Raw genomic sequence first — 19,805 nt, 5'->3', positions numbered from 1 at the left:
AAGAAGATTAAAAACTTTTTGGACTCTTAATACTGCAAGACAGCAAAGACAGGCTTTGTGAGCGGGGTGGGTGGGTGGGGGAGATGATAGCACTCCCCTGTGACCAAAGAGGACATCCGTTTTGCATGCCATGCGCTTGACCTTGAAGTGCATGCCATGCAAAGCGCACGGCAAGTGCATGTCATGCAAAGGTACGAAGCTGCAGAGGCTAAGTGAGACGTACAGGTTCAAAAATTAGGAAAGCTTTAAAAAAAATTAAGACAGAACAACAAGGATCTCTTTCGGGGGGGTGTGTGTATGACCGGATGAATTGCACGCCTGCGGAAGCCACAAACCCGGTGCTCTCTGTGGACGGACCACGTTGAGCTCCCACGTTGCTATTTTTCATTTCAAATTGGACTAAAAAAGAACAACGGGTTAAACAGAGAGGACTGTCCTCCCTTAAAAAAAAAAAAAGGACACGTGGCCGCCGTAGGTGAGAGGGAAGGGAAAGCTGATCAGAGCCCGAGGCCCGTGCTGTTCCCAAAGCAAAGACTGGATCTCCTCTGGAAGTCCTTACTGGTGTGGTCTGGTGGTTAGGTTGGCCCTGTTAACGCCCCCCAATTCAAAACCAACCCCTTCCCCAGCTTGCTGTGAAAGCACTAGCAAATTAGTCTGATTCTCCTCTTCCCTGACCCCAGTTCCATTCCTCTCCCGCCAATTCACCCCATGGAAGGGATTGTAACTATTAGGGTCCAGAACTGGAGAAAACTCCCCGATGTCTCCCAGGGACAGTTCCTGCTACTTCTAGAATGGGATCCGAAGAACTCTGCGATGGAGAATGGAAGCCCAAGCATGGCGACCAAAGAGGGAACCAATTCTGCCCCATCGCCGGGCTTCTGAAGACTTCGAAGGAACCGTCTCAAAGGCCAGGAAGACTCCGCTCCAAAACTGGCCCCTCTGCTAAGGTCTCAGCCCTGAAACATCAGCGGGAACAAGGACAAGACATCTCGGAGCATGTGTGGTGCCTCTCTCCCTCACCACGGAGTAAACAGAAAAATTTCCAGCCAAATTGGTTTAGCAATTTATAAAAAGGTGGCCAATGACGAAATGTTGATCCATCTATTTTCAGTAGTACACTAGTATCCCTGTATCCATGGGATCAGTATCTACGGTTTCACATAGTCTGAAAATGTAGTATTAAAAAAATTAAAAAGAAAAAAAAAACCAAGAAATACAGTACATATTTTCACGATGTATATACCAGAACTTGCCACTAGAGGAAGCCAGAGACCATGCTTCATCGCCTTGTTGGAATACCCAGGATGGTCTCTGGCTCCCTCTACTGGCCAGTTCTGGTAATACATGGTGAAAATACTTTTTTCTGGATTCCCCCCCCCTTTTCTATGCTATGTATAGTGTTTGCTATTACCTGCAGTTTTCAGCATGTGCAGGGTAGTGGTGGCTTGGAACCATTCCCCTTCAGATAAATGGGTCTTGCTGTACTTAGAAGAATGACAATGAAGAACTAGGAGGAATACTATTTCCAATTAAAATAAAAGAAGACAACAACAATCTGGGCTGCCATGCCTTGGGCTACTGTCCGCGTTTTGTCTCCTATCAATTCACATTCTGTGTTCAAACTAATTAACTAAGCTTTGAAATTTCTTTTTGGGAAGTGAAGGACATGATGAGAGAAAGATTAGGCATACATGGAAGTCTTGCAGACATAGAAGGTCACAGCTAACTGGGCAGAGAGTTCAGGGGGCAAGGGAGAGACAGCGGGGTTTCTCAGCCATTATTGAATCCAGATCCGATGCAAAGGCAGGTGTTCTTTTGCAACTTGGTGTCATAATCATGAGGACTAGAAACATAGAACGTTTAGGTTTCTCAGAAACCAAGTGTCATTCTGCAGCACAGAAGAGAAAAAGCAAACTGTGATGCCCAACTAAGTCCCTGAACCATAGGAGATCCAAGGACAAGAGCATTGGAATTCAAGAGGTACAGTGGTGCCTCGCTTTATGATTGCCCCTCATTACGACAAATCCGCTTTACAACAATCTTTTTGCGATCGCAAAACGATGGTCTAAATGGGGAAATTTCGCTTTGCGATGATCGGTTCCCTGCTTCGGGAACCGATTCTTCGCAAAACGACGATTTTCTAACAGCTGATCGGCGGTTTCAAAATGGCCACCGGGTAATTAAAATAGCTCCCCGCTGTGTTTAGGGACGGATTCCTCGCTATACAGGCAGCGAAAATGGCCGCCGTATGGAGGATCTTCGCTGGACGGTGAGTTTTACGCCCACTGGAATGCATTGAAAAGTTTTCAATGCATTTCAATGGGCTTTTTATTTCCGCTTTAAGGCGATTTTCCTGGAACGGATTATCGCCGTTAAGCGAGGCACCACTGTATATGAATCGGACACAACACCGCCACCCACCCCAAACTTGGGAATGGTCTTGCCAGCAAGAATTCTCAGCCACTCACCTCAGTTAACACCTGGTCTAGCAGCATTCTGGCCTCATGGGAGACATTCCACGGATCCCCTTCTCCTACCATCATGGAATCAAGAGTTCCCTTTTCCAAGACTACATCAAAGGTCCCATCCACAAATGTCAAAGCCCGGGCATCCATTACTGCCCACTGCAAGCCTGGGCAATGGGCATAGTGGTCTCTCATGCTTACGATGCACGCTTCTGAATAGTCTATGTTGGTGATGTCTGTATATCCAAGTCGGAACAGGTCGTAACTCAGAGCACTGTTTCCACAGCCTGCAAGAGACATGGGTTAGCAGTTCCTCGTAGGAATTCCATGAAAGCAACTTAACAGAGGAGGTCCTGGAGGCAAAAATCAGTTAGGAATAAAACAGCCATGGGGTGATCCTGATTTCATTCATTTCTTAGTCTGAACACTTCAGCTGCTCTACATTGGGACTGCATATTCCAGATAGAGACCATGAAATAGGTACTCAAAAGCCTAATGCAAGATCATGGGTGGTTGATGTTCTGACTTCATAGGATCTGCACTCAGAGAACATGTTTTTTGTTTTGGTTTTAGCATACAGAAATTCTGCACAGTATCACCCATTTGCACTGTGCTTTATGAAGGAGAAGACACATCTCTGCACCAAGAACTCAAAATCTGGAAGACGCAAAGGAAATCACAGAAGAAGGGGAGGGAAATAGAGGCAGAGAGTCCACCAAGAACTACTGGAGTTTGGAAGTCTTGGAACATGGGCTGCCTTTGAGCATGTGCAAAGTGCACTTCCCTGGCCATGCTCATGTGAGATTTGGGGAGCAGAAGATCTCTATCATCTGACTAAGTCTGAACTGCAGCTCTCCACAAAACAGGAGTCCCGTGATCAGATGCTACCCTTTTTCCAGCTTCACAGATGGATGGATGATCTTGCCTTCTGAATTGTTTGCTCTTAGTAGGAGCTTACTAAATCTAGCAAACCAAAAGTGACGAGGGTGGGGAAGGAGGTGAGAGAAGGGAAAAGCAGGGCTTGAGTGGGTGCTGTGGATCACAATTAGCTTAACTTGTGATGAAGCAGCCCTTAATGAGTGGGTTCCAAATACGCTTCGATCATTTTCTCACTGGGGTTGACATTTTATGTGCTGGGTGTGTGTGTGTGTGTGGAATCACCAACATTTCTACACCTGAGGACAGGCTGTTCTAAGCATCCTGGCGTGGCATCTCAGCTCCACCACCACTAGCCCCTGGGATTTCGATCCTGCCTTGCCTTTTCAATCCCTTCCCCTCCGAATGCACCGCGCATTATAAGGGCTACAGAGTAAATATGTGTTCCACAAGCCAGGCATCCCACGTAAAATTCAACTCTCCGATTCCATTTTGGTTCCACTTTATAAGTCTCGAGCTGTTAACGGAAAGGCAGAGGGATCCGCTGCTGAATGACTTGGCCAAACGGCACCGCCCCCCCACACGAACCTTCGGGCACACGAAGTTATTGGGCAGCAAAGCAGTTAATCAACCTGATCGACAGAAAAGTTAATAGTTTGGGGCCAGGACAGAGGGGAACCCCTGACAAGCTGAACCATTGTGAAACCCCACCAGACCACTGCAGCAGCAATGAGAGTACCAACTAGAGGATGATGCCCTGTATGGTTTGGGTCCTGGCTACCTGAAGGATCGTGTCTCTCTCTATGAGCCTTCTTGGCCCTTAAGGTCTATAAATGAGGCCCTCTTCTTGGTCCCACTGCCATCGCAGGCTGAGAAAGGGCCTTCTCATGGATGAAGATCAATCAAGTCAAATGGGGCTGCTTGGATACAGGACAAATATTCTGTGACTGTGGAGAAATTCAATCCATGCAGCACCGTGGATGCAATGCATGTCCAACCCCAGGTACAAAAGATCTAGTAAAAAACCAAGATAACGTTATTGAAGTAGCCTGCTTCTGGTAAAAAATAGTCCAATTATCTTTCAATTTTGCCTGTATTTCATATATGTCCTTATGATTTCAGATTGTGCAATGATCTGATACAAATAAAGGAATGCCGTTCTCAAATGTGACAAACTTTAAAATGTGCCTCTTGTACAGGAGTGGCAGGGTGTGGTTGTACACCACATGCAACTCCCCCCCTCCGAGTCCAAACATAACTACACTCCACAACCCCCAATTCTTTTTTTTAATATATATATTTTTCAGCAACTATATATATATATATATATATATATATATATATATATAGAGAGAGAGAGAGAGAGAGAGAGAGAGAGAGAGAGAGAGAGAGAGAGAGAGAGAGAGAGAGAGAGAGAGAGAGAGAGAGAGAGAGTTGCTGAAAAATACCGTACCCTCTTGTACCTTCTTGACTGTGTCAGAGGCACTTTTCCATGTTCACCCCACACTCTGGCTTTTGCAATTTTTTATTATTATTAATTTTTATTATTCAAAAATCCCCTTGTATCCCCTATAAGGCATTGGGGCTTGTTTTACATGTTCTGCTCCTCCCTCCCCTTGCAACTGCTTTAGGCTGATGGGTGGGGAAGCTTTTTCAACCCTGGAAATCAGAACAGCTCAGGAGCAGTCAAAAGAAAAAAAGTAAAAGTAAATATTGCCTACAACCCACTAGGGCAGAATAGGGTTTCTGGAGTTTAAGGAAAAGAGGGGGGAAAAGGAATAAAAACTAAGTGTGCAGGAGTAGCTTTCCAATTGATTTATTATTTATTTTATTTAATACATTTTTACCCTGCCTTTCTTCTCAGTTTGGACCCAAGGCAGCTTACGTCGTTAAAAGGCAGTCATTAAAAGCTGCCTTGGGTCTTTTTAAAGGAGAAAGGTGGGAGAGAAATATTTTAAATAAATAAATAAAAACAGTCTTTAAAAGCTGCCTTGGGTCTTTTTAAACATATTTTAAAGGAAAAACAGTAAACAAAACAAAACAAAATAAAACACACACACACACACACACACACACACACACACACACACACACACACACACACACACACACACACACACACACACACACACACACCCATACTCAAAGCAGTAAGGTACAACCATCCATTGAAAACCCCTACTCAGGTGGACAGTTACTAACAGAAAGCTTGCCTGAAGAGAAAGGTCTTTGCTTGTTTTCGGAAGGACAGCAAAGATAGGGCCAGGCTGCCCTCCAGTGGGAGGGAGTTCCAGAGTCTAGGAGCAGAAACAGAGAAGGCCTTATCCTGTATCCCCACCAAACGCACCTGTGAAGGTGGTGGGACCGAGTGATGATCCTAACAGGAGGTTCCTAAAAGGAGATGCCATCCTTGAGATCGCTTGGACCTAAGCTGTTTAGGGCTTTATAGGTTCCAAAGTTCAGGCGTAGATGGGAACAGCCCTTGGAACACCGAAAGCTGCCCATTCCTAGGGTAGGACAAAAGATCTTCTCAGATCTTCCAAGGTGGATAGGGGCTTCAAAGGTTAATGCCAGAGGCTAGGCATCAGAGCCACAGACCCTATTATGTTCGTACATGAATGGGGAGAGAGACATGACAGCCGCCATTCATACTCCATGGCACTCGATTCTGATTCCCTAAAAGTTAGGGTTCAATAAAGAGTCCTCATTTTTAAAGTACCCCAAGACTCTGCTCCTTCTCCTTCCACAAGGCACCAACCATCAGGTGCGTTCATGATGCGAGACGCAGAAAAACCACCATTTCTAACCCGAGCAGGAGACGACCCCTTCAAACGTCAAACCCCGCATCTCACGGTGCAATCTTGCAGCTTCGACTGCCTGCTGTCTTGGTCCACATCCTCTCTGTCTCTCCTCATCACCGCTATCAACTAGGGATCTCCTCCAGCGGAGCAGGGAGGTAGCTACCGTTAATCACACATCAGGCAGACGGGTCCTCTAACTGGATCAGGCGATCAGAGCGCTTAATCCCAACCTGCTTGGAAACCGTAGCCTCCCGCCCGGGATCCGATTAAGGAACGACCCGGCCAAAAGCTACAGTTAACAGCAATCAGATCAGAAAGACGAAGCATCAGGTAGGATTAAACTGGAGGGTGGGGTGGGGGGTGGCCAGAGGGGGGGGGCTTAACGTCCGCTTGGGCCTGGCAGGGCTTTCCCCCATCTGTCAATCAGGAGCCTGTCAATCCCCTGGTTATGATCAGGGTGGACAGAGACGCACAGAGGGCCGACCGACTATCCAACGGGCAGCCTATGCAACTAAAGGCCATTGCCATCAATAGCGCTTGATAAAGGGAGGCAGGGAGAGAGAGGCATCGCCAGGGACGGCCAGCCAGCTGGCCTTGCGTAACTAGCTAGGCTAGGCTTCCTAGGGACAAAGCTGTCCCCAGCTGGTAACATCCAGTTTTACAATCCACACATTTCACCTCCAGCATCCTTAAGGATTGGGCAGGTGCCGATTAAGGATTGCACTAAAATGCCGATAAAATGTTTCGCCCGTTGTCTGTGGCTCGACACACCTTTCCTATTCTACACGGCTTCAAACGTCATTCGCTGGCATCTTTCCTGAGCTGGAAGTGTGGGGTGGGTGGGGCAGGGCAGGACAAAGGGTATTAAGATCAAGCTCGTCCTTGAAAGGCAAGCCCCCCACCCTGAAAACCTGACACACATACCCCACCAGCTTCCATAGCTCAGGTTACTGCAGGCCGTAAGGCGAGAGCAGCCCTACCCCAAAGCAACTGATTCAAGCCAGCGAGCCAAGTTGCGTGCGGAAGAGGCTGGGCTTGCAGGCTGAAGCAGATCAACACTAATACAATGCAAAAAAAAAAAAAAAACATACTATTTAGGAGGCCTGTCCTGAAACCCCCAACTGGCTAGAAATCTGACCGAGTGGCCTTGAGCCAGTCCCACTCAGGCTGATCGGCCTCACAGGTTTGTTGCGGTGATAAGCAAGAAAAGCACATCTACTTGTTGGCCGACTAAAGAACAGATTAATAAGTGAATATACAAATAAATAAGGAACAACAAACCTAAAGGCTGAAGGGAGAGCCGGTAAGGAATGAAAACTACAGTATAGGCAGTTACGGTCCCTTGAGCTCAACTGATGCGGTGTGATTATATCCTTTCCATTTAATGATAAATTAAGTCTACCGTAGAAATGGGAGCTTCGTATTTGTATCTCTGGGGGTATGCATAGGAAGCAGGGTGAAAATGTATTCCAGCTGGTAGCCTGTCCACACTGTTCCACTGTCTTTCAGCTCATCATGCATCCGTCTTTCTTTGCAACAGGGAACGGTCAGTTGTGCCCTGAATGGAGCCAACCAAAGATTTCCTCCGGGCCATTCCATAGGCAGGCCATTCCACGGGTCAGTAGTCCATGTCAAAGGTCATATATCCTCAGCCCAATTTGGTCCATACGCCCACTGGCCTTCTGTCCAGTATACCCTCGTATCATCAATGTAGGACCTGATTAACACAGGGCACCACAAATGCCATGGAGGTCCATTCCCTCCCGCCAGAACCAGCCCAGTCCACTCACCGTGTTTCGCGCACGTCTGTCGCCAGTGACATGGGGTGCCAATCTTGGAAGCAGGCCAGGCGGCGATTCCTCACCTCCCCACACAGCTGACCGCTGAAGAGACTCAATCTCCTCTCCTCACTGGAGTGGTCGGCTGCATGGGGAGGCGGGGAAGAGCCAGCCAGGCAACTTTCGCCACTGGGGTGATGTCTCTGATGACAGGTATGTGTGTGGAGACCCTTGAGTGGACTGGGCTGGTGCTCCACTTCGTATTCGTGTCCCCATGAATATGTACACGAAGCTCCCATCTCTGGTCTACAAAGACCTGCTATGTTGAAAGAGGAACGTTTGCGTCCTTTCACCACCATGAGAACTAGGATCTTGCCCTCTCTCCCCCCGCAAAAGCCAAGCATTGAAATTCTATGTATGAATCCCAGAGGAACACAACAACCCTAATTATGAAAGCTGACCCACACCATTACACAGTACCGTATGATTCCCGACTAGCCCTGCACGACAGAACGCGTTACGTTCTGAAAACACTGACGGCTGAGCTTTTTCCTAGGGGGAAGGGACACGGGTGTTTTCAATAAAGCTCTTTTCAAGGTTTTGAAAGCTTCCTTACAAGAAAGAAGCCGCCTTGAGCATCCGGTTAGGCCCATTTGGTAAGACACAGATTTGTAAAATATTTGAAAAGGCACCCGATATGTAGATAAATATTAAAACAGGTATATTTTTATGCACGAGACAGACAGCCAAAGCTAGCTGGAATATTTAAGGCCTGAGCAATTAACAATCTGCATATCATTTCCGTGGCAGATGCCAAATTAGAGTTGGCGGAAACACGGTTCTCATTCCACAATGTTCTTACTACAAACTATCAGTATAAAAAGCCTGAGTCAGCCTTGGGGGGGGAGAAAACCCCTGACAGATGGGTTCAAATTACAAGAGAAAAAAGGGGCAGCTCCTTTTTTTTACATGCCTTTTTTCAGGTTTTCAACTCTTCCTGCGTATTCGCTGTCAGATTTCCAATCCACTGCCGCAGCCAAAATCAAAAGGGCTAGAAACTTAGCTTTTCAAATAGGGACAGCTGAGATTTCAAAGAATTTTTTTTTTTAAAGGCTGGAACTTGATGTCTCTTTTCTACCCAGCAACAATACAACCAGGAAGGCAGATGTAGATCTGTGAAAATGAAACACAAGCTTCTACGAGGGGGCGGCTGATAAGTATTGAGCCTTTCCCAGAATTAAATTGAGCTAGGAAGCTATAAATTGCAGGGTATATTGGCCAATTTGTCTGTATTCAATGATGCAAAAATAAACTACCTATGATTTTAACGTAACTTTCATTTTCCAGTCCAAAGTGAACATGGTGGCACCTCCAGAAAAAATGAATGTGGAAGAGCGTAGGACCATAATCAAGTTCTTGTTTCTCCAAGGGAAAGGTGCAAAGCAGATCCATGATGAAACGTCACAAACTATGGGTGACAGTGGCCTTTTATATGCAACAGTTAAATGTTGGGTTGTCAATTTAAAAACTGGCCATTTCAGTGTTGAAAGTGAGAAACCCAGTTTCTGTCTCTATTCCTGCAAATGTGAAAGCCATCCATGACATGATCATAGAGGACCGCCAAATATCAGCCAAAAGTATTGCTATACATCTGGCAATATGTGAGAGAGTTGGTGCCATTATCCACAACGACTTGGAAATGAGAAAGCTGGCAGCAAAGTGGATCCCCAAACTTTTGACAACTGAACAAAAGAGGAAATGCGTGGAGCCATCGGTGGCAGTTTTGGAACATTTTGCAAGAAATGAGTCAGATTTCTTGGGCAAACTGGTAACTGGTGATGAGACATGGATCTACTGTTATAATCCCGAGACAAAGGAACAGTCTAAGGAATGGAGGCACGATGGTTCCCCCAGGCCAAAGAAGTTCCGAGTGCAAAGTTTGCTGCAGAAGCAAATGGCAACAGTTTTTTGGGATAAGAAGGGAGTTCTGCTGGTGGACTACCTCCAACAGGGTTCAACCATCAATGCAAAATACTACTGTGCTTTATTGACGAAGTTGAGGCAAAACATCAAGGAAAAACGTCGAGGAAAGCTCTCCAAAGGTGTAATCCTGGTGCGTGACAACACCTCGTCACATACTGCAGGTGAAACAATGGGAAAACTGACCTCCTTAGGCTTTCAAGGGATGCCCCATCCACCCTATTCTCCTGACCTGGCTCCTTCCGACTATTATCTGTTCCCCAGACTCAAAAAACACCTAAAGGAACAACGATTTGGGAGTGTTCTGGAGGCAACTAATGCTGCAAATGAGTGGTTACACCAGCAGTCAGAAGAATTTTATTTGCAGGGACTTAAGCTGCAGGACAGATGCCGCAAGTGCATTGACTTCCTGGGAGAATATGTAGAATAGTGTGGCAGTTACAGCTTCCTAGCTCGATTTTTTTTTTTCTGGGAAAGGCTCAATACCTATCAGCATCCCCTCATAGTCCTCATGCCATTACAGAAATGTGGAAACTGGGATCAGAACCAAAAGTCTTTGGAACTCCCCAAAAGGGTGATTGCCCCTAAGGATTCCCAGAGACGCCTAGGGCGAGTGACTGGCTAGGAAACCCAGCTACCCCATTTATTCCACACTGGGAAGAATTCTTACGCTTCAGTTTCACCAGGGAAAGGCCCTGGGATGGGGGAATCTTACACTGCCCCCTGGTGGTGGGCAGTAGTAGCTGGGCTTTGCAGGTCTTAAAAAAAATGCCACCCCACATCCAAAATGCAAAGGTTCTGACGCCTCTTCTATTCACTTCATTCACTACATTGATCTGCAAGAGGATGCATGTCAGCTTTGGAGAAAACTGGGTTAAGCATAGCACTTCAAGAGGCAAAGGATCCCATTCCTTTACCTGTGAGAAAGAAGCAAACCCAAATAACAAAAAAAGAGAGATCTTGCTTTCCAGGCCAACTAAATGAAATCAAAAAACACTTGAAATTATTTTTCCCCCTTTCTCTTCTCTCCAAAGTGGTTGGGGGGAAAGTGTGGAACTTTTCTTTGCCTCTGTTCTCTCCTACATCATTTGCTGCCTTCCCAAAAGAAGCAAAGGTTATTTTAAAATCTGAAACACAGGCACAAAATTCAGCATCAGCTGATATAAAGAATCCACCTGACGTGCAAGGGTTCATCTTCAAAACAAAAAATACTGTTCGAATAGTAGAATCATGGCGCTGGGAGAGGTCTACAAGACCCTGTTAAGCGCAGGGATCCAAGTCAAAGTAGGACCAACAAGCCTCCCGAAGAAAACTGGTCCCATCTGCTGTACTACTCTAACAGTTAGGAAGTTTTTCCGGATATTCAACTGAAGTCTGGCTTCCTATAACTGGAGTCCTGCCTTCAGGGATGGTTGGGAACAGATGCTGCCCCTCCTCTATATGACAACTTTTGGTCTTTGAAAAGTATTCCCCTACCTCCCCGTCAGTCTTCTTTCCTCAAGGCTAAACACGCCTGGTTCTTTCATACTTTTCTCGTATGGTTCTTCACCACAGAATCCGCCAGAGCCCCAGATGTAGAGACCTCCAATACGTGTTGTCCTCTTACAATGTAAGACACAATCTGCCTCTTGAAGCTCAGAATCCCACCCCCAGCAACTAACTCAATAGCTTACAGAGAAAGAAACAAGCGTGTACGGTGATGACCTCTGAGGTACTCCTGTCTCCTTCATACAAAGGTTGCAACTGCCAAGATCCACAGGTCCCATCTACACAGCTCTGTGTTGGACCTTGGAGCGCTGCACGAGCTTTCCTAATTCCCATTCCTCAAAATTCTTTCTTTCAAAAAACATTTTTTTAAAAGAAATTGAGAAAGAAGCACAATGCCCTCTAGTGGCTAGTATGTTTTTTTAAAAAAAACCTTGGAAGAAGTGGGACAGAAGTGCTGGGGGCCCCTCAAAACATGGCAAAAACACTCCCTCCCGATCCCCAGGATTTCCACGGCCAAATTGTTTTCAATTTTTAAAAAAACAATTTCTGTTGGTTCTTTGGGGTGTCGGTCATCACATGCCACTACCCTGATCCAAAGAACTTCTGGCAATTGATAAGGCCTAGAAGGCTTCCATTTCAAACCTTCTATCTTCCTGTTTGGGAACCAGTGTGATATAGAGAGTGGAGTGTTGAACTAGGACTCAGGAGACCTGGGTTCAAATCCCTACCAAGGAATGAAAATGCTTGGAGAGACAATAGTAAACCACTCCTTTAACTACCTCACAACACAATGAAATGCTATCAGTGGCCATAAATCAGAAACATCTTGATGGGGGGACACAATAACTTTCTTAAGCTATGCTCTTTCCTCCTCTTCCTTAGCAGCCAATTTTAGATTAGGCACCCTTTAGTCTCAAGAGACTATGGTAACGTGCTCTGTATGGAGGCCTTGGAACAGCGTCTAGTGTGGCTGAGGAGGCCAATTCGAGAGTGACAATCCCTTCCACACTAAAGACAAATACAATCTGTCCCCTGTCCGGCTCCCTGATTTTGCTGGTTTCGGGAGTGCCTCTTTTCCTCGGCCTGTTGGACAAGGGTTCCTTCAAATTGGGAGAGGCCGTGATGCAACGTCTGCCTCCAGGCTGAACGCTCAGATGTCAGGGTTTCCCATCTGTTGAAGTCCACTCCTAAGGCCTTCAGATCCCGCTTCCAGATCTCCTTGTATCACAGCTGTGGTCTCCCTCTGAGGTGCTTCCCCAGCACTAATTCTCCATACAGGAGATCTTTTGGAATCTGACCGTCAGCCATTTTCATGACTTGCCCACGCCAAAGTAGATGTCGCTGTCTCAGTAATGTATAAAACATGCTAAAAATTCCAGCTCGTTCTATGACTACTCTATTTGGAACTTTGTCCTGTCAGGTGACACCAAAAATGTGGAGTGTGCTCAGGACACGGGCTCTAGAGACATCAGCTTCTTATTAAGGCAAACTCTCTTTGTGAGTCTAGAGAACATGTTAGCTGCTTTGCCAATGCGTTTATCCAGCTCGACATCTAGGGAGAGGGTGTCAGAGATTGTTGAGCCAAGGTACACGAAATCATGAACAACCTCCAATTCTTGTGTGGATATGGTAATAGAGGGAAGTGAGTCCACGTCCTGGCCCATGACTTGTGTTTTCTTCAGGCTGATTGTTAGTCCAAAGTCTTGGCAGACCTCGCTAAAACGATTCATGAGTTGTTGGAAGCCTTCAGCAGAGTGGGCAACAATGGCTGCATCATCTGCGAAGAGGAAGTCCCACATGCATTTCACTTGGACTTCTGTCTTCGCTCTCAATCTGGAGAGATTAAAGAGCTTTCCGTCTGATCTAGTCCGGAGATAGACACCTTCTGTTGCAGTTCCAAAGGCCTGCTTCAGCTTGACAGCAAAAAAGATCCCAAACAGAGTCAGCGTGAGGACCCAGCCCTGTTTCACTCCGCTTTGGATGCCAAAGGAATCTGATGTTGAGCCATCAAAAACTACAGTGACCTTCATTTCCTCATGAAAGGACCTGATGATGTTAAGGAGACGAAGTGGACATCCAATCTTGGGAAGTATTTTTAAAAGGCCTTCCCTGCTAACCAAATCAAAGGCCTTTGTGAGATCTAAGAAGGTCACAAAGAGTGGCTGTTGTTCCCTGCATTTCTCCTGCAACTGTTGGAGGGAGAATACCATGTCAGTGGTGGATCTATTAGCTCAAAATCCACACTGTGATTCTGGATAGACTCTGTCTGCAAGCACCTGGAGCCTCTTCAGCATAACACAGGCAAGTAGCTTCCCTACAATGCTGAAGAGAGATGCCATGGTAGTTACTGCAGCCGCCCCTATCTCCTTTGTTCTTATACGATGTGACGATGTTTGCATTCTTCATGTCCTGTGGTACTCCACCTTCCCTCCAGGAAAGATTTCATACAGCTCAATATTATCCTTCTCAGGTGCCTTGCCAGAGGCGAGGGAATCCAAGGCCGCTTTTATTTCTGCTTTTATTTCAGCAGCCAATACAGTGCTTCAAAAACAATCTCATACAGAAACAGCGCACCCCAAGACCCATACTCTGCCAAAACTTTCAGAAGAGCTATCAAAATGGCACACAAATCTATGCAAACTTTTGAGATCACAGATCTCTTCATCAGACATGCCACAAAAAAGCAGTTGCAGCAACTTGATGCTAAAGCTTTAGAACAGGCAAATGAGAGCTATTAACTTTACAAAAGATCTGCACCACATTTGATGATACAGAGGGAGCTAGTTTTCCAGATTTTATTAATGGCGTGGTGGGTGGCGGTTATGGAGATGGTCGTAATGAGTGTATCCACTTCCAAATTTGTTCTGTATCTAGTGAGATGCTCATAATCTGCTTGCTGGTAAACAGGTCTGTGCACATTCTAGTAACCAAATGGTTTTAAATGCCAGATCAGACAAAGCTTGTCAACAGAAACCAAGCCTTGCAGCAGGCTTCCCACTCTGCTTGCATCCTCAACTGTTTTAAGGTACTCTGTTGCTGAGGAAAGAGAATGTGCTGGTGCCAGCTTTCCCTGGAGAACATACTCTGATATTGCTTCTGCATCACCTGTCACGTACAAGGGGACCACCCGTGTGCCACCACTGCCCTCTAGTGCCTGCTAAGAGCATTTCGAAGACAGCCATGATGGAGAAGCAGAGCCAGGCAGGCTAGAGAGGATGACGGTCTGTAATCCAGAGCATCCATCCAGTTGAAGAAGGCTTTCCCATCTGCCCGATTCTAAGAATTCTGATGATCTCCTTAAAGGAGGCATGAAATTTAACAGTGATAAGTGTAAAGTTCCACGTCATTGTCTAGTTGTTTAGTTGTGTCCGACTCTTCATGACCCCATGGACCAGAGCACGCCAGGCCCTCCTGTCTTCCACTGCCTCCCGTAGTTGTGTCAAATTCATCTTGGTCGCTTCAATGACACTGTCCAACCGTCTCGTCCTCTGTCGTCCCCTCCTCCTCTTGCCTTCACACTTTCCCAACATCAGGGTCTCTTCTAGGGAGTATTCTCTTCTCATGAGATGGCCAAAGTACTGGAGCCTCAGCTTCAGGATCTGTCCTTCCAGGGAGCACTCTGGTTTGATTTCCTTTAGAACAGATAGGTTTGTTCTCCTTGCAGTCCAGGGGACTGCAAGTTCCACACCTAAAGTTCCACACCTAAGGAAAAACAAGTTGCTTTTCAGTACTGTGTCCAGTTCTGGACACCATACTTTAAGAAGGATGCTGACAAAATGGAGCAAGTTCAGAGGAGGGCAACAAGGATGATCAGGGGACTGGAGAACAAGACTGATCAGGAAAGATTAAAAGAACTGGACGTGTTCAGCCTTGAGAAAAGAAGACTGAGGGGAGATAGGATGTGTGTGTTTAGTCGTTTAGTCGTGTCCGACTCTTCGTGACCCCATGGACCAGAGCACGCCAGGCCCTCCTGTCTTCTACTGCCTCCCGGAGTTGTGTCAGGTTCATGTTGGTTGCTTCGCAGACACTGTCCAGCCATCTCATCCTCGGTCGTCCCCTTCTCCTCTTGCCATCACACTTTCCCAACATCAGGGTCTTTTCCAGGGAGTCTTTTCTTCTCATTAGATGGCCAAAGTACTGGAGCCTCAGCTTCAGGATCTGTCCTTCCAGTGAGCACTCAGGGTTGATTTCCTTTAGAACTGATAGGTTTGTTCTCCTTGCAGACCAGGGGATTCTCAAGAGCCTCCTCCAGCACCACAATTCAAAGGCATCAATTCTTTGGCGGTCTGCTTTCTTTATGGTCCAGCTCTCACTTCCATACATCACGACAGGAAAAACCATAGCTTTGACTATTCGGACTTTTGTTGGCAAGGTGATGTCTCTGCTTTTCAAGATGCTGTCCAGATTTGTCATCGCTTTCCTCCCAAGAAGAAGGCGCCTTTTAATTTCAGGGCTGCTGTCTCCATCTGCAGTGATCATGGAGCCCAGGAAGATAAAATTTGACACTGCCTCCATATCTTCCCCTTCTATTTCCCAGGAGGTGATGGGACCAGTGGCCATGATCTTAGTTTTTTTGATGTTGAGTTTCAGACCGTTTTTTGCACTCTCCTCTTTCACTCTCATTACGAGGTTCTTTAATTCCTCCTCACTTTCTGCCATCAGAGTGGTATCATCTGCATATCGGAGGTTGTTGATATTTCTTCCGGCAATCTTAATTCCGGCTTGGGTTTCTTCCAGTCCAGCCTTCCGCATGATGTATTCTGCATATAAGTTAAATAAGCTGGGGGACAATATACAGCCTTGCCGTACTCCTTTCCCAATTTTGAACCACTCAGTTGTTCCATGACCCGTTCTAACTGTTGCTTCCTGTCCCACATATAGGTTTCTCAGGAGACAGATAAAGTGGTCAGGCACTCCCATTTCTTTAAGAACTTGCCATAGTTTGCTGTGGTCCACACAGTCAAAGGCTTTCGCATAGTCAATGAAGCAGAAGTAGATATTTTTCTGGAACTCTCTGGCTTTCTCCATAATCCAGCGCAAGTTAGCAATTTGGTCTCGAGTTCCTCTGCCTCTTCGGAATCCTGCTTGTACTTCTGGGAGTTCTCGGTCCACATACTGCTGAAGCCTACCTTGGAGGATTTTCAGCATAACCTTGCTGGCGTGCGAAATGAGTGCAATTGTACGGTAGTTGGAGCATTCTTTGGCACTGCCTTTCTTTGGGATTGGGATGTAGACTGATCTTTTCCAATCCTCTGGCCACTGTTGAGTTTTCCAAACTTGCTGGCATATTGAATGTAGCACCTTAACAGCATCATCTTTCAAGATTTTAAATAGTTCAACTGGAATGCCATCACCTCCACTGGCCTTGTTGTTAGCCAAGCTTTCTAAGGCCCACTTGACTTCGCTCTCCAGGATGTCTGGCTCAAGGTCAGCAACTACATTGTCTGGGTTGTCCGGGATATCCACATCTTTCTGATATAATTCCTCTGTGTATTCTTGCCACCTCTTCTTGACGTCTTCTGCTTCTGTTAGGTCCCTCCCATTTTTGTCTTTTATCATGTTCATCTTTGCGCAAAATGTTCCTCTAATATCTCCAATTTTCCTGAACAGATCTCTGGTCTTTCCTTTTCTGTTATCTTCCTCTATTTCTTTGCATTGTTCATTTAAGAAGGCCTTCTTGTCTCTCCTTGCTATTCTTTGGAAGTCTGAATTCAGGTTTCTGTAACTTTCCCTATCTCCCTTGCATTTTGCTTCCCTTCTCCTCTCTGCTATTTCTAAGGCTTCCTTGGACAGCCACTTTGCTTTCTTGCATTTCCTTTTCTTTGGGATGGTTTTCGTTGCTGCCTCCTGGACAATGTTACGAGCCTCTATCCAAAGTTCTTCAGGCACTCTGTCCACCAAATCGAGTTCCTTAAATCTGTTCTTTACTTCCACTGTGTATTCATAAGGGATTTGGTTTAGATTATACCTGAGTGGCCCAGTGGTTTTTCCTAATCTCTTCAGTCTAAGCTTGAATTTCTTCTTCATGGATTGCTGCCTTGTCGTGGCGAAGGGGCTTGAGTAACTCAGAGAAACTATGGGCTATGCCGTGCAGGGACACCCAAGACGGACAGGACATAGTGGAGAGTTCCGACTAAACGCAATCCACCTGGAGTAGGAAATGGCAAGCCACTCCAGTATCTTTGCCAAGAACGCCCCATGATCAGAAACAAAAGGCTAAAAGATATGACGCTGGAAGATGGGCCCCTCAGGTCGGAAGGCGTCCAACATGCTACTGAGGAAGAGCGGAGGACAAGTACAAGTAGCTCCAGAGCTAATGAAGTGGTTGGGCCAAAGCCGAAAGGACGCTCAGCTGTGGACGTGCCTGGAAGTGAAAGGAAAATCCAATGCTGCAAAGAAAAATACTGCATAGGAACCTGGAATGTAAGATCTATGAACATTGGGAAGCTGGAGGTGGTCAAACAGGAGATGGCAAGAATAAACATCGACATCCTGGGCATCAGTGAACTAAAATGGACAGGAGATAGGATAGCACTTTTCAAATACTTGAAAGGCACTCATTGAGAGGAAGGGTAGGATCTCAGAGTGCAGGACACATCATAAAGGGCTCAAATTACAGGAAGCCAGATTTCTGTTGAATATCAGGAAAAAAACTCCTACCTGTTAGAGCACTACGACGGTGGAACCCATGACTTCGGTAGATGGTGAGCCTTCCGAGGCTGGAGGCATTCAAGGGAAAACTGGGAAACCATCTGTCAGAGATCTGCTTTGATTAGGATTCCTGCTTGAACAGGAGGTGGGACTGGGTGGCCTTAAAGTGTGCTTCCAACTCCACTGTTTTAGTCGCTGGTATCTTTGTTCAGACTCAATGATGTAGGTAGCACAGTATCTGATCCTGAACAAAGTCTACCTATGGACAGAGCCAATGAATGACTCAACGACACATCTGTCCTTGCAACTGAACAAAAACCTTAACTGTATTCATTGATGTATTCGCAAACGTATTCATTGACTTCATGAAACCCCAGTTCTTCCCTACTTTGGCTTTTAATACCCTAGCAGCCTTTGAGCTCTTCGAACCACAGAGATCCAGTTCACCTCTGTAGAGCATTCTTTTCAGTCCCTCAATCACTGACCGACACAACCACTTGGCAAAGTATTTTCATCACAAATTTCACTGGAGGAAGAGACAAAAGTCAAGTCAACCACAGTCATATGTGTATATAGACCTATTACCTGGGAATGGCAGAACTGAAATAGGGAGATGATTTGAATTTTTACAGTTTTAAAACAATGTTTAAAAGTTTTTCTGTACTTCTAAATCTTAATTGGCTTGCTTTTAATTAATTATTTTAAATATTTGTATGCTGCCTTGGGGTCCTCTCTCAGGTAGAACATAGCATAGGCATCCTTCAGTCTCGAGAGACTATGGTAACATGCTCTGAATCGAGGAGCGTCCTCTCCAGAGCATGAAGCCTGGGTAAAGTAATATGGAGGATAGGCTGTTACCCAAGCAGCAGATCCCCCCTCTCCACATTGCTGAAATGGTCCAATGGAAAGGCAAGAGCCAATATACTCTGCCTTGTGGCTATATCCACTGATGGAAAAGGCTTCAGGAGTTAACCTAGAGGCAAAATCTGGAGCTGGAGTCCCGAAGGCAGTTTGTGTCGTTCTGGCAACTCCTGCGACGTTGCTAGAACCAGTTGTATTGGCTCAGGTAGAACAACAGTACAAGGAATATGTAAGTTGCAGTCTGACATATCAGCGTGATGCGGGAACAAAAAAGGTAAATGCTATTTCAGCCTGTGTTAATAGAAGTATAGCTTCCAAATCCGGCAAGGTGCTAAAGGTAAAGGTAAAGATTCCCCTTGACAATTTTTGTCCAGTCGTGTTCAACTCTAGGGGGCGGTGCTCATCCCCGTTTCCAAGCCATTGAGTCAGCGTTTTTTGTCCGAAGACAATCTTCCGTGGTCACATGGCCAGTGCGACTTAGACACGGAACGCTGTTACCTTCTCACTGAGGTGGTCCCTATTGATCTACTCGCATTTGCATGCTTTCGAACCGCTAGGTTGGCGGGAGCTGGGACAAGCAACGGGCGCTCACTCCGTCGCGTGGATTTGATCTTGCAACTGCTTGGTCTTTTGACCTTGCAGCACAGAGGCTTCTGCGGTTTAGCCCGCAGCGCCACCACGTCCCTCTGCAAGGTGCTGGTCCCCCTCTATTCAGCACTGGTTAGGCCTCATCTTGAGTATTCTGTACAGTTCTGGACGCCCAACTTTAAGAAGGATGCTAACAAACTGGAGTAAGTTCAGAGGAGGATGATAAGGATGATGTGGGAAGGGCTGGAAACCAAGCCTTACGAGGAAAGAATTGGGCATGTTTAGCCTTGAGAAAAGAAGGCTGAGGGGTGATAGGA

General features: G+C 46.1%; 1 protein-coding gene across 1 annotated transcript in view; it reads right to left on the bottom strand.

Annotated features, from left to right (window-relative positions):
* EEF1AKMT4 (EEF1A lysine methyltransferase 4) overlaps positions 1 to 19,805 on the bottom strand; it is a 32,565-nt gene that overhangs the window by 11,983 nt on the left and 777 nt on the right. The window contains exon 2 of the mRNA XM_020815777.3: positions 2,469 to 2,752. Within this exon, the coding sequence (XP_020671436.3) occupies positions 2,469 to 2,752 (284 nt within the window). The remainder of the gene's footprint in view (positions 1 to 2,468; positions 2,753 to 19,805) is intronic.

Source organism: Pogona vitticeps, chromosome 3 (genome assembly GCF_051106095.1).
Source record: "Pogona vitticeps strain Pit_001003342236 chromosome 3, PviZW2.1, whole genome shotgun sequence".
Taxonomy (NCBI): Eukaryota; Metazoa; Chordata; class Lepidosauria; order Squamata; family Agamidae; genus Pogona; species Pogona vitticeps.
This window is presented reverse-complemented; position numbering and strand designations above follow the sequence as displayed.